Here is a 15,029-nt window from a genome sequence, read left to right on the forward strand (position 1 = left end):
TACATACAATATTTTATGTTTGATATTTTTTTAAGAAATTGTATGTATTCTTATAGCTTCAAATGACTTTTCAGTATCAATGAAATTGATAATCAAAATCAAATTAAGATGTGATTATTCTTCCAGACATTATTCTATTTAATTCAAATACTTTACAAAGTTCTTTTATTTATAATGTGTTGCTATTTAGTCAATATAGTGTTTTTTCTATTTTTAATTCAGTGTACATTTTTCTGAATTATTTTCACAAAAGCAAGTTTGAGAGCCAGTGAAACCTGTTTGCATTTCTCTTAATTTGTTCTCATCTTTGTTTATTTCTTGTAGGAATTTCTTTATTAGTGTTTTACTTATGATTATTATTGCACTGGAACCTCCATTGAGTATTAAGGCTCATCCCTGGAGACCCATACTATCAACACAGTATTTATCGCACATCTTCTTGAATCCATTAATATTAATTCACAGCTGACTGGCAACCCATTCTATTCATTCACCACTCTGCAAGCAAAAAACCTGGTCCTCATAAACTTGATAACCATCAAATTTTTCAGGGATGATCTCTTGCCCTGCTCCCTCTACTAGTTAAACTGCTAAAGTATTTCCTCTGTATTAATCCTATAAAATCCTTTAAGTAACTTAAATGTTTCTATCATATCTTCCCCTCACCTCCCCCCCTGCTTTTTTTTTCCTATCAACTAACTTTTGCAACCCACAACCCCTCAAACTATCCTCATAGGGAGCAGACCACTCGGCATCTTTGTCACTTGTCTCTGGATTATATCCACCTCTTCCTCATTCCTGAGAGACACAGTAATCCGGATGTGGTTATATTAAGGTTTTATATAGAGGACACACTAATAAGCAGAGATAACTCCCTTATCTCTGCTTATTAGTGTGTTCTTCAATAACTAAGTAATTCACAGCTTGTAATCTTTCTGTTTCAAAATGCATAACTTCACACATTTCCACATTGAATTGACATCTGTTAGTTATTAGAGTTGTCTATGTATATATTTCCCCTACCTTTATACATTGTTTCCTCAGGCCTACGTATTCATTGTTTCACTATGTTACTGACGTGAAAACTGAGTTTTATTTTTATATAATTTATTAACAAAGTATGTGTGTGTGTGTACATGCGTGCCCACACGCACACACACATTCATAACCTTAAAATATTGGGGTCTTCTGGCATTAAATACAAGATATCTGCAAAGCCAGAAGTTAACATTTTTTAGGCATAGATTCAGGCATTCACAGAGAACATGGTAATCTTGCTCTGGAAAATCAAAAGATATGTTCTTCATCAATCCTTATTTGTTGCTGTTTCCTTAAGCAAGGGAAACAGCAACAAATTTTCAAGTCATACTTGTGTCTTCAATATATGCCTTACTTCATCACAACTTAAAGCAAATACCAAAAACATTAACAGTTTGTGTTATGAAATTCAACTATTCATCCATACTAAAACAAAAAATAACTATATGGAACATTCAGCACTTTCACTTCACCACTGTCAGTTCCATAAACAGAGAATAGCTTTCCATCTAATCTTTGCAAAAATCACAATGGTGAAGATACATAAACTTTTCAATAGGAACTTGAACAAATAAGGAATCCACAAAATACAACCAGTCATTCCTTATATTTTTCTTTATTTCTAAAAGGGAATTATTTTCAACTCTCCTTGGATTCTTCTATCTGTTAAGAGTTTAGTTTAGAGAGCATTAAGTGCAAGAAGGCATAATACAAAAATGGCTAAAGCAGCTCATTGGATTACTTGGTTACTGAAGAATACCTTGATGAACAGAGACAAGCAGGATATTGTACTTCTTTATAGAGCCTTGGTAAGACATCATCTCAAATGTGCAGATCTGATTACTTGGGTTTTTTAGGAATAAGGAAAAGGTGGAGCGGATTCAGAGGTGGGTGACCAAGATGATATCAGGTCTATGGAATGAATTTTATGAGAACAGCTTGAAGATTTGTGGGTTACAGAAATTGGTTGATAGCAGAAAAGTAGTGATATAATTGGGACATACACATTACTGAAGGGTTTCTACAAGATTAATACAGAGGAATGTTTTCAGAACAAGACTGGTGGTGAATTAGGAACCCATCCTTGGAAACTAAGCATGTAATTAGCAGAGGTGTCAGGAATAGGAGAGTGGTGAATGAGTGGAATAGGTTGCCAGATTCTGTTGTGGGTGCCATATTGTGAATGAGTCCAAAGCAAAGTATGATAGATACTGCCCAAATGCTGAATAGTGCTTGGCATGATGTTTAGGGCCTCTCTTGATGAGTCTAAGGAGGAGAAATTATTATTATGGGTTACTCCATGGAGTAACCCATAATAATATCTTCTCTATCTCTCTTGAGTCCATCTGCTTCTGTATCGCAGTTGAGTATATGTTGCATTCTCTCACTTGCGACTGCATGAAATGACATCATGACAGCTAGGTGTCACAAACCTTAAGTTGATGATTATTTCATAGCACTCAGTATTAAAAAAAAAAAAGTCTACATGTATTTAATTCTAACAGCATATGAAGGTATGTGTATTTTGCTGAATAATAAACTATTTCCACTGATAACATAGCTGGGAGGTACAGTTAGGCTAAATGGCCTCACTAGTCAACCACTAATAGCAAAACTACAAACTTTGCTGGTATATTACAGTAAAATATTGTCATCATCATCATCATATTCCTGACATTTATCCTCAAGGGGTGTACAGGAAATGTTAGTGCTACATGAAAAATATACATCATTACTAACTTCCTATCTGTATAACTAGCTGTAGTTTCTGATACACCAGTCTTGACTTTTGCAAATCAAGTCTATGTGGAGACCTCCACATAGCCTTAAAGGAATGTGGAGAATCGACCAGGGCTTCAGACCTAATCCTCAGCTTCTCATGGTGCACCCTGTTAGGTATCTACCTGGATACTGAACGAATGAGGATGGGCTGGCAGCTTGTGATTTAGCCGACCAAATTGTATTCTTATTGGCTTAAACCACGGTATTAAATGATGGTACAACATGACATTAAAATATTGTTTTAATAAATATTTCATCAACATAATATTTTTGTACATCTTTTAGTTCTTTTTCAATTACTTAAACTAGCAATGTTTTCCATGAACCAAATCATCATCATCATCATCAAATTCCTGACATGTACCCTCAAGGGTTTATGGAATGAACCTTACGAGAAAACAGATTCAAGATCTGTGGGTTACAGAAATTGGTTGATAGGTGGAAAAAAGGGTGATATGATTGAGACATTCAAATTACTGAAGGGTTTTTACAAGATTAATTCAGAGGAAATTTTTCAGAACAGGTCTGGTGATGGGAGAACTAGGGGCCATCCATGGAAATTGAGCAAGAGTGTAGTTAGCAAAGGTGTTAGAACTAGGTTTTTTACTCGGAGAGTGGTGAATGAGTGGAATAAGCTGCCAGAGTTTGTTGTGTGTGCCATGACTGTAAATGAATTCAAAGCAAAGTATGATAGATACTGTGCAAATGCCGAATAGTTGTTCTTGAAATGTTTAGGGCTCCCCCCGATGAGTCTAAGGGCTCCTTGGAGTTGCACGTAATAATAATAATAATAATAATTTTGCATAATCAGCAAACGACTGAATATTTCCCTTCATTTTATTTCCTATGTTGTTTATGTACAAATTAAACAGTAATGGTCCAAGCACAGAGCCTCATAGCACATCATTACTCACATGCTTTCTCCTGGATTCTGCTCCTCCATATACTACTTTTTGGTATGTGTCCATCAACCACCCTTGTATTCATATCATCAGTTTCATATCCATCCTTATTTGTTCCAGTTTGTGTAACAAAATTCCATATGGTATCCTGTCAGACATCTTTGCAAAATCCAGCAGTATCAGTATAACCATTCGCTTTATCCGACTCTGCTGTCGCTTTATTACAAAATGTTAGTAAATTGCTAAGGCATGGCTGACATTGCAGAAAGCCATGCTGCCCATTACAGACTTTTATTCTTATCCACCCATTCCTGAATTCTCTTTTTCACCAACTTTTTCAGTACTTTTACCACCACTCCTGAGATATTGATTGGTCTATAATTTGGTATCATAGACTTGGAATCTCCTTTATGTAAAGTAATTATTTTTTTCTCCTTTTGCTACCTCCACTTCATCAAACTCTGTTCTCACATCAGTCCCTGTCACCTCTATCACAGAAATATCCTCACTCGGATGATATATCATCCAAGTATCACTCAATGGCTCAACTATTCCTTCTGCCTTCATCACCATTGAAACTCATTAAAGTTATCCTTCCATAGATGTTCTTCCTCCTACTTACCAAATAATGAAAGAATTTTTTGGAGATTTTCTTGGTCCTGCTCAGCTAATTTTTTGTCATAATCTGATTTTATGCTCCTTACCATGCTGGTCACCTTTCTTTTCTGATTCTTGTATTGTTTGCGAGTTTGCTATTCATCTTTCTATACCCTCCAGAATTTTTTTTTTTTTTGCAACTCATGCTTAATTATATTACTCATTCATCTTACTCCTACCTGATTTACCCTCCTGACCTTGGATGTACAGTCTGATATTGCTTCCTGCAGATATCCCTTGGCTATTCTGTATCCACTGTGAACATCTTTCTCTTGCAGATCTTTATGCTATTGCACTGCATCAAGGTGCCTCTTAAGCTTGTTATAATCATCTGCCTTGTAGTACCACATATATCCTGACTTAACTGAAATATTCTCATGTTTTGCTAACTCTCAAGTCAACACATGATCACTCTCCCCAATTGGAGGCAGTGTACCACATTAGTTGTGTACAGGTCTTCTAATCCTGTAACCAGATCCAACACTATCAACCACATGAGTCCCCCTCCATCACATGCTGCATCAAGTAATTATCTCTCAGTAAGTGTATAAGTTTCATTTCTTTCCTGCCATGCAGCCTTTCTTTCTTCCAATCTATCTCCAAAGTTGAAGTCCCTCATAATAATAATTGTTCAACTTGTTCATTTTACTAATCTGCTCATACATATCTTCCATGGCATCCTTGGCACCCACCCCCACAACCTGTAGTGGCAACTAATTTTATAATATGTCCTATGGCCTCAATCTTACACCAGATTACCTCAAAAGAATTGCAATCTGCTTGACTGTCTCTCACTCTTGAAACTCCCACCCTGAAAATGTTAAACTCATTGCATTCTATCCCTGTAACCATCTCGTTTTCTGTCAGCCATACATGTCCATCACTAATGTCTATAACTTTTGTCAAGGTTGCAATAACCAATGCCAAAAACTCCTCTCTCTCTCTCTCTCTCTCTCTTATTCCTGATACTTATAGTATTAGTATATAAAAGCTGCAATAAAAGCAGGTATTACTGAGGATAAGGGAATGTGAGTTGATATCTCTTTTGTGAGAGAGGAGGCAAGAATGTGTTTTATTGAAAGCTTTTTTCACTTGATTATACTATAAATTATGCCAAGAAATTATATTCTTGGTTTCATCCTTTATCCCAATGTAAGCAAAAAAATGTTTGCTTGTGAAGTAACTTCACAACTGGATTACTTACATATAGAGGCTAATGACTTCACATCAATTGCCTCGGTATCCTATAATGCAACACACACATCTTTATGGACATGTATAATACTATGCATTATGGGAAGGACCACTACCCAGACCGGTTTCGATCTTTATTGAGGTGAAAAAGTAAAGGGGTGCTCATCATAGGCCTAGCGTAGTTAGTATAGGGGTGCAAGATAGCCTGATGGTATTAGGAGAAAGAAAGACAGATAGATAGTATGAGAGATAGAGAAAAGGCCTCGGCTCTTTTATATCATCATATAGCCAAAGCAAAGGCTATCAGTTTTTCTTTTTCACCAATCTCATATAGATGAATGACCAAAAGACCAATTGAAACTAAAGTGCAAAGATGACTGATACCCAGGTGGCTAGCCTTATCTGAGTTAACTGCCTTAAGTTGGCCTTCTCTGCCTGGGATTGCTCTCCAGTCATCCCTGACCACATTGAATTAAAGGATGGAATTATTTAAAAACCCTCTCATAGCAAAATTAGACAGAATTTTATCTCCTTCTAGTGAATATTGTATAATGTGGGTGGTTTACACCATCTAGTCAAAAATTTGTTATCTTCTAGAATGCTTCTTTCTAAATACAAAAATCATCTGACTGAACAATAAAATTTCCACAATACAATATTATAAAGCATTTGGATGTCATTGCTGGTTTTCAAATCCATGTTTCTTTGTAACTTTCCATAAATGGTATTTTAGTTCATTAATTATAAAAATCAAAATTCTTTTCCCATTGCTAACAGGTGGTGGGTACTGCAAAAAAATAACCTGTTCTGTTGTAAGCAATGGAATGCTGAACACATTACATAATATGTTCCAGATACACAACCCAAGAGGGAAGCTGTAAGAATGCATGCTCTGCTGTTTCCAATCGGTAACAGATGACACAGATTGGATCTCCGATGTTAAAGTTTGATGTACCACTTTAAAGTACCTCTGTTTGATGGTATTAACTGGAAGGTGGTCATATGCAATTCTCCAAGCGAGATCCCTCCTTTTAGTGTATCCTTGGAACTTCAATACATTATGAAACAAAGTGTTGTTGTCAGTACCTAACTGTGGGAGTTCAGTGTGAAAGAAATTAAAGATTTCTTTATACCAAATTTTTACTTTTTTAATGGAAAGAATGTCAATGCCAGAGTGTTGTAGTAGTCTTAGAGTTAGTGTTCAGGAACAATCTCAGATTGTGGACCTGTATAATCATTTACTCCAAATGGGAAGATGAAATCCCAAGTAGTACAGAAGATAGTCTGCAATATTTTATGGATTTTTAAAGCTGTATTATCACTTAAATAGCAGAATTTTAAGACTGGAAACCCAAATCCTCCATGCTTCTTTGATAGTTGAAGAAATTCCTTTTTAACTTCTTAGTATTGGCTTGACCAAAAAAAAAAATGCACAGGCTTGCTATTTAATTGCTTTTCTTCAGCTTTGACCTTTATTGAGGTCTCATCAGTAGTGGGGGGGGGGGGAGTCCCAGAAGTTATACCAAGGTTGAAATATTTCCATATATAAATAGTCAAAAGGTGTTTGTATTTTATTACTAAAATACTGTGGTGTGGATGAGAGATAGATGTTGAAAGTTTTTTCACTTGATTATACTATAAACTAAAGATTCCAAGAAATTATATTCTTGGTTTCATTCTTTGTGAAAGTTTTACTTTCACAAAGAATGAAAGATGAAAAAACTTTCATCATCTAGCTCTAATCAAGAGTATTAATAAGATGTGACACCTTTTGACTGCTTGTATATGCAAATATGACTTCTGCGTTACTTCAACCTTGGTATCACTTCTGTGTCTGGCTTCCACTGATGAGACCTCAAGATAGGTCAAAACCAGTCTGGGTAGTGGTCCTTCCCATAATGCTATTCATTATGGGAAGCACATTGCCTTACAGACATTATACATGTCCATAAGGCGATGTACTTTGCATTATGGGATACTAAGGTAAGTGATGTGAAGTCATTAGCCTCTATATATGAGTTGCCCTGTCCTGAAAATACTTCAAGTGTAAACTTTGTTTGTTTACACTTGGATAAAGGATAAAACCAATAATATAATTTCTTGGCATCTTTAATTTAAAAATGTGTTTTGGTGGCATTGAGCATAGTCAGATTGTCCCCCCCCCCCCAGTGAAGGATAGTCCATAGATCAATATTTAAGGTACTAGTTTTATTTAGATGACCTTCACATTGCATGGCTTGTCAAATGAATGGAAAGTACTATCATCTGTAGAGTTGTGCACAGGATTAGTGGTTAATTTGAATAGATCCTTTATGTACAGGAGAATGAGAATAAATAGGTGATAGGACAGAGCCTTGAGGCACTCCAGCATTGGTGGTGAAGCTCAAAGAGAGGTAGCTATCAACCATGACAGGCAGTGAATGACTAGGGAGGAAGCTGGCAACCCAATTACAGAGGGTGGCAGGTAAATCAAAGGTTGGCAGTGTGTTTAGCAGGCCTTGATGTCTGACATGAGCAAAAGTTCTGGAAATGTCAAGAGCAACAGCATAAGTTTCTCCAAACTGTTCCATAGCATATTTCCAGTGGTGGGTAATATAAGCTAGGAGGTCAGTTGTGGATCTTGAATGGCAGAATCCATACCGGTATTCATTGATTAAATGGTGGCTAAAAATGCCTAAATGCCTAAAAGAAAGGATTAAATGGTGGCCTTTAGTAGGTAGCAGAGAAAGTTGGCTGTCAATGATTACCTCCATTATTTTGGATAGGACTGAGGTGATGGCAATTGGTTGGTAGCTTGGTGGTAGACTTCTGTCTTACTTAATAAACCTTCCATATACTTTATTCATATTCTTTGTTCTCTGTATTTTATGGTTCATGCATTTGATTTTTTATAATTCTTGTTTCTTCAGAGGTTTTATTTTATTTTATTTCATATTTATTTATTTACTAATGCATTTTGGTATCCAGTCTTATCTTCTCATGAAAATGTTCTTTATGTTCCACCACCTCAGTATTTTTAGTTTATTTCCATGTTTTTTAAATGCATAATATATGTGCAAGATGTAAATCGGCATTTAGAATTGAAATGTACAAGAAGATGCAATAAAATCATATGAATTTTATTGCATCAATTGCAGGCAAGGATCTATATCATCTGTGTGAATTACATTATAGAGGGAAAGGAAATTTAACCTGATATCCATAATGAAGATATTAAGATTAGTTCTGTTCACTGGAAGATATCACCATAAATAAATCTACAAGTTTTTGCTACTTGTGACAAATTTGATATGAAAATCAACAATAAAAAAAGACTAGAACTGAAAAGAAATAGAGATCTAGAAAAACTGCATTCTCAGTTGTAGGTAAGTGACACATTTTAACTATTCAGGCACAATATTTAGTGCAGATAGTAAATTCACATGGAAACACTTAATAGAATAAAACTGGTATGATGAGAAGTTAGTTGAATAGGAAGGAAATTAACCAAAAGTCAAAGTATACAGACGGTGTTCAAACCAATTTTAATGTATGGATTGGAGAATTTAGCTGAGAATAAAGCAGTGATCAAAGCCTAGAGACTACAATATGATTGTTTTGAGGAAAATGGAGGAGTGAACAGGCATATTATTGGCAGAATGATATAAAAACGAAGTGTCTTGGCATTATTTAGTAATAATGTTGAGATATCTTTGTTTTTATGTGTAAGCATGGCTAATCTAAGATGATATGGTCACTTAAACAGAATAGAAGATAAAGGGTTAGTAAAACAAATATTTCAGGTAAAAATAGCAGGGAAGGGTGGGGGGACCCAAGAATGACCAGATTATAGTTTGACTAATGCAATAAGGAGTGCTTTTACAAGGCCAAAATACAAGTGCTAATCAAATCAGAGACCTGACATATAATAGGCTAATTTTTTATTTAAAAAAAAGTTGATTGGTAGCTAATCATTAAATATTAATTGTATTATGCTATCATGATATCTGTTTCATTTTATAAGGTTATACATCCAAAAATGATAATAATTTTGTGTGACTGCCAGCCACAAAAGGTTGTAAACCTGTAGTACATTAGTATCATGGGTAAAGTTATATTGGTTTTTTTTTATGTTTATTTATTGATGAAGCCCAGGGATTTGGGGATGGTGGTAGTAGTAGATAGAGAGTTGAAGTTTAGAGGGCATATTGCTAAAGTTTCCTGGATAGACAGGATTACTTGGTTATTGAAGAATCAAGCAGAGATAAGAAGTTATTTCTCTTTATAAGGCCGTGATACAGCAACATCTGGATTATTGTGCTCTGGTGGAGAGGATCCAGAAACAAGTGACTAAGATGGTTGAGTGGGCTGTGGAATGCTTCCTAAGGATAGATTGATAGTTTGTGGATTGCAAAACTGGTTAATGGGTGGGGAAAAGGGGAGGATATGATAGAAACATTTAAATTACTTAAAGGATTTATAGGATTGATGCAGGGAAAATGTTTCAGCACTTGGCTAGAGGAGGCATAACAAGAGGTCATTCCTGGAAGTTTGATAAGAGTGTAGCTAGTAAGAGTGTGTGAGGACTAGATTTTTGGCTTGTAGAGTGACAAACGAATGGAATGGGTTGCCTGAGTCAATTGTGGGTACTTTGTCTGTTAATAGTTTCAAGGAGAGGTATGATAGATATTGTATTCATAGTTTGGGTCTTCCAAGATGAGTCTTAAGAATCCATGGAGGTACCCATGCAATAATATTTTTTATCATTTAGATTCATCTTAATCTTCATATTCAAAATGTTTTTTTTTCCCTTCGTGTTTTCTGACTTGTGCTTTGGTTAAAAAATTTGCAGATATTTGAAGAATATCAGAAAATTCTCTAGCTGCTACTTTTGCTTGTAAATTTCATTATTTTTACTGCTTTTTATAAACTTTTTTCAGCAAAATTGATGTCAGTTCTTATAGATAGTATTTATCAAATATTTCAATAAAACCCAAAAGAAAGTTTATATATTAATTCTAAAGTTTTAAAAATCAGACAGTAATGCACATTTGTTCTCAGTAACTGGAATTGGGAGTAGAGTCTAATACTATTGAATATTTCATTTCTTTTAATTTATTTACTGGTAATTTTTTGTTATATATAATAAAAATATAATATATAAAAATTATTTGTAAGTAATTTTTTTGTGAAGTTCATATTACTAATTAATTTTGAATTTCTCATCCAAGGTAATGTACTATTTTATTTATTGCTTTTTGATTATTCTTCATTTTGTTTAAGTGAGTTTTCAAAACATTATCTTCATGTTTCTCTTTGTGTCCATTTTCAGCAGGTATACTCGAATGCATAAGTTTCACCAAAAATGGTAAAAGACTACTGACCTTTACTGGCTAATCATGCTTTTTTAGCATTTTATATTTTGCACCAGATAGTCATTTACCTGAATTAGTTTCTTAATTGATTTCCTGCATGTATAAAATACTTTTTTAAAAGAACTAATATTCTAATAAATTTAATATTAATGTTTTAATAGTAATAACAAAACAAATTTTGTTTCTATATAATTATTTATGTTTCTAATTTTGAAATAATCTGCTTACACTTTTATTGCCAGTAATGTAACACTATGAAATACAAAAACATCACTTTTAAATGCACAGAAATACACATGTGAACCTCCAAGAACTTACTCTACACATAAATTACATAAACCTAAAATAAAGAATTTAATATGAAACACTTGCATTTCATGGTATTTCATTAGAGTAAGTTCTTGGGAAAGAACTTACCCTAAGGGAAACCCCATATGAATAAATAAATGTAAATTTTATGGAAATCATATAATTTATTTAATTTATTAAATTCTTCTTTTTAAACTGTTTCTTTACTTTTGCAACCTAATGAACCACATGCTCTCCTACCCATTGACTAAGTTTGTTTATTTCTGTGTTAATGGCAGTGTTTGCAGTTTCCCCCTTTCCTCATCCATCCCTTAGGGCTGGTTGAGCCCTCCTAATGAGGGATTAAGTATGTATTTATGACAGTAAATCCCCGTGTGTGTGTGTTCACGGGCCAGTTTGCTTGTTCTAAGAGACAAAAAACCTGAGTTTCTGGGTGAAAAAAACCCACTGCCTCTGCATGAGACTGGCTAACTCCTTTAGTCCAAAGAGACCGTAAAGCTTCCTCATGTCATGGATGGGAATTGAACCCAGGTCTTTCCAACCAAAATGCTTAGTTTGTACCAACTGAGCTACAGAGGCTCTAAATTTGCCTTTGAGCATATACAATTAATACATTATTCACATAAAGTGAATATGAGGGGTGTATACACAAAAGAATTAACAAATGTATGTGTTTTTGTCTGAGATAAGAAATCTGGTCTTGCAGATTTCTTATCTTGGGGTTTCTACTAGCCACAGGCTCCTATAGGACAATGCAGAAATTCTTCACAAATATCCTTTCAGATTTGAGAAACTTCATAGAATGATATGAAAGTCAACCTAATGTAAATCATGATAATGGCCTAAAAATTTCAAAATTCTCACTAACGATATAACATTATTATTTGTAATATATATATATTACAAACTTTCCATACACACACACACACATATATATATATATGTATGTACAATACACACATAGTTTTCATGCAATTTTTAATGTGCGTGTGTGTCCATTTATTCATAGGTTAATTTAGTTATTCTTTCTTTTTTACACATTTTTCATATTCACTCTATGAATAATCTTTTAACTGTATATATATTCAAATACAATTTTATGCAAATGATAGAATTAAATTTTTAATTGACTGAATTCTTCTTTTTAAACTTTCTCTTTACTTTTGCATCCTAATGAACTCTGCCCTACTTTGCCCATTTACTAAGGTTGTTTATTGCTGTGTTAATGACTGTGTTTACAGTTTCCTATGCAGTGACATAGAAAACTTTTCTAAGGACACCAGTTGCAGGATATTTTACCAATTATCAAAATTGTCACACTAAAAGAAAAGACATGTAGCTACAAATTTGTGAAGGGTGTGAAAAACCAAGCTTTTCACATGATTCCCATTGTTAATTTTTATCTTGTCTTGTCTTGATAGCATAAAAAAACCCCACTTCCTTTATATTGTCACCTTTCCTTACATTTTCTAGAAACTAGTCCAGATTTCTGATATTCTAGAAACTATTTGTATTTCCTGTTTTTGTCTGAAATAATTTTTCTGTCTTATTTTGTATTATATTCTTCACTTCACTTGTTTCCCTTAATAAACATTCACTGAAGTCTCTTGAATATTTTCTTTTGCACATTTCATATCATATTCATCTATAGTTGCAGTTATTATTATTTTTCAGTTGTTTGTTTTTGTTTTGAAAGATGGGGTTGAAAGCCCTTTTCTAAATTTCGCCATTCATTCTGGCTAATAACTGTGATTGCATTGCAATCTGGCTGTTTTGGAATGTTCTTACTCCTTATTGCTTTGCAGTTGAGAACGGTTCTAATACATTTCATTAACTATATTAAATCTTTCAGCAGCTGTTTTTGTTGTTTTGTTTCTAGAAAAAAAATTAGTTTTAAGATGTGTTTTTAAATTATTATATCCTTAATTATAGAAAATGAACTGTTCTGTTAATGATATGTTTTTTGGGACAATTGAAAAACTTTGCTTTTTTTTTCTTTCTAGATGCTCAATTTATTCAGACGACAGCATTCTTATGGAAAGTGACAGTTATAACCTTAGTTAGCTGTTTGCCTCTTTACATCATTAAATATCTTCATCGAAAAGTAGCCCCTCCAAGTTACATCAAACTCACATGACCATTCTGGAACTTGATTGTAGCACAAATTATGAGCAACAAACATTCTATTACAAAATATATCTGAGGCATTTTCTGAGCAAGTTAAAATAATGTTCTTTAAAATGTGATTTGCATTCTTAAATAGATGCTTACTATGAAATTTGTTTCTCTCAGTTCTACTCCTTGAATGATGCACCACTTGATTCACTTTAATAATGCATAACCATTATTGGGCATTGCTTTGGGTTATCATTATTCTAAAGAAATGGTCATGGAGACATGGGAAGTTCCAAACCTCAGTGAACAAATGTATCCTTTCTTCTAGAAAGGTATTTATATACTGTTGTCTTTCATGAATATAATGTTGTTGAGATGTATATATATATATATATATCTATACACACCTATATAATATTTATATATTTGTTTATAATCTAGATTAGCTGCTATTGGTAAGCAGTGGTGCTGTGTAAGATGACAATCTTCCATTCTTTCAGATAAAGCATTTTTATAACATTGATTGCTTAAATTTTTCAACTTAGCAGAAAATTCCAAAAATACAGTTAGGATCCATATTTGTTTATATGATATACAGTACTTTTATGACTTTAATAAGATGATACATAATCTTTTCTAAAAATACAGTTTAATAGTGTTCAATTTCTAAAAATTGTGTATTGGGATCATTCAAATTAAAAAAAAAAAAAAAAACTTAAAAAAAATTATATATAAAACTGCAATAATCTCTCAATTATCTAACTGTAGTGGGAGTGCAATCTGGTGGTTAAATAATTGAAGGATTGGATAACTGAAGGTATAAAGGTACATTGACATTGCACTGCATCAGAAGGCAATTGACACACACACTAACTTGTTCAATGGTTGGCTAGTTAATGGTTTGTTCATTTGAAAATTGGATAATTGAGAGATCTGCACCAGAGAGAATTAGCTATTCTTTCTGGTAGATTAAAATATTTTGCATTTTAGTACTTTATATGTATGTATTATAAGTATTATTGCAAAATGGAAAAAAAAACAGTCATTGATTCTCCTATAAAATGAAATTTATTTTCATATCTAACAAAGTGAATCATCGTATATTGTTAAAAAAAAACAAAAAAACTCAATGATAATTAAGTAGTGACATGAGCAGTATTTGCACATCAGTTAATGTATTGCTGCAAAGTAAGTAATGCCATGTTTCATTTAATATATGGAATTAGTATTAAGAAACAATTCAAAGCAAGAATATTCTTTTTGAGTTTCTATTTGTGATATAGGTAACTTTTTTCTTTATGTTGTTTTGAGTAGGTATTAAATGTTTGAGTTTGGCATCTTTCCATGTGTATCAGTTATTTAAATTATTAATAAAGAGCAACTCCTTAGATGACTATTGCCTGTCTTAGTTAAACAAAAAAAAAAAAAAAAACAGACAGGATAATTTTGCCTTATTCTGTCTTCATGTTTATACTTAAGATTGTACTGGATATGCTAAATTTTATCTCATGTTTAAAATAATAAGTTGCTGATTTCTTTTTTTTAATTAAATGCTAGAGGCATATTTTATTTCATGTGAAAATTGTAACATAATTAATCACAATTCGAAGAAAAAAACACCATTTTTTATATTTCTTCATTTCTTGTACCATCTTTTAAATCATGTAAATAGCTCTGT

At 33.2% G+C, this 15,029-nt stretch overlaps 1 protein-coding gene across 2 annotated transcripts in view; it reads left to right on the forward strand.

Annotated features, from left to right (window-relative positions):
• The window catches only part of LOC150110238 (putative phospholipid-transporting ATPase IIB), a 359,872-nt gene extending 346,030 nt beyond the window's left edge, over positions 1-13,842 (forward strand). For both annotated transcript variants that reach the window (XM_090398500.1, XM_090398506.1), the window contains one exon: positions 13,240-13,842. In XM_090398500.1, coding sequence (XP_090254626.1) covers positions 13,240-13,373 — 134 coding nt within the window. In that variant the 3' untranslated portion in view covers positions 13,374-13,842. The remainder of the gene's footprint in view (positions 1-13,239) is intronic.
• The last annotated feature ends 1,187 nt before the right edge of the window (positions 13,843-15,029 follow it).

Source organism: Typopeltis vanoorti, chromosome 1 (genome assembly GCF_054136105.1).
Source record: "Typopeltis vanoorti isolate ZY-2024b chromosome 1, IOZ_Tvanoo_1.0, whole genome shotgun sequence".
Taxonomy (NCBI): domain Eukaryota; kingdom Metazoa; phylum Arthropoda; class Arachnida; order Uropygi; family Thelyphonidae; genus Typopeltis; species Typopeltis vanoorti.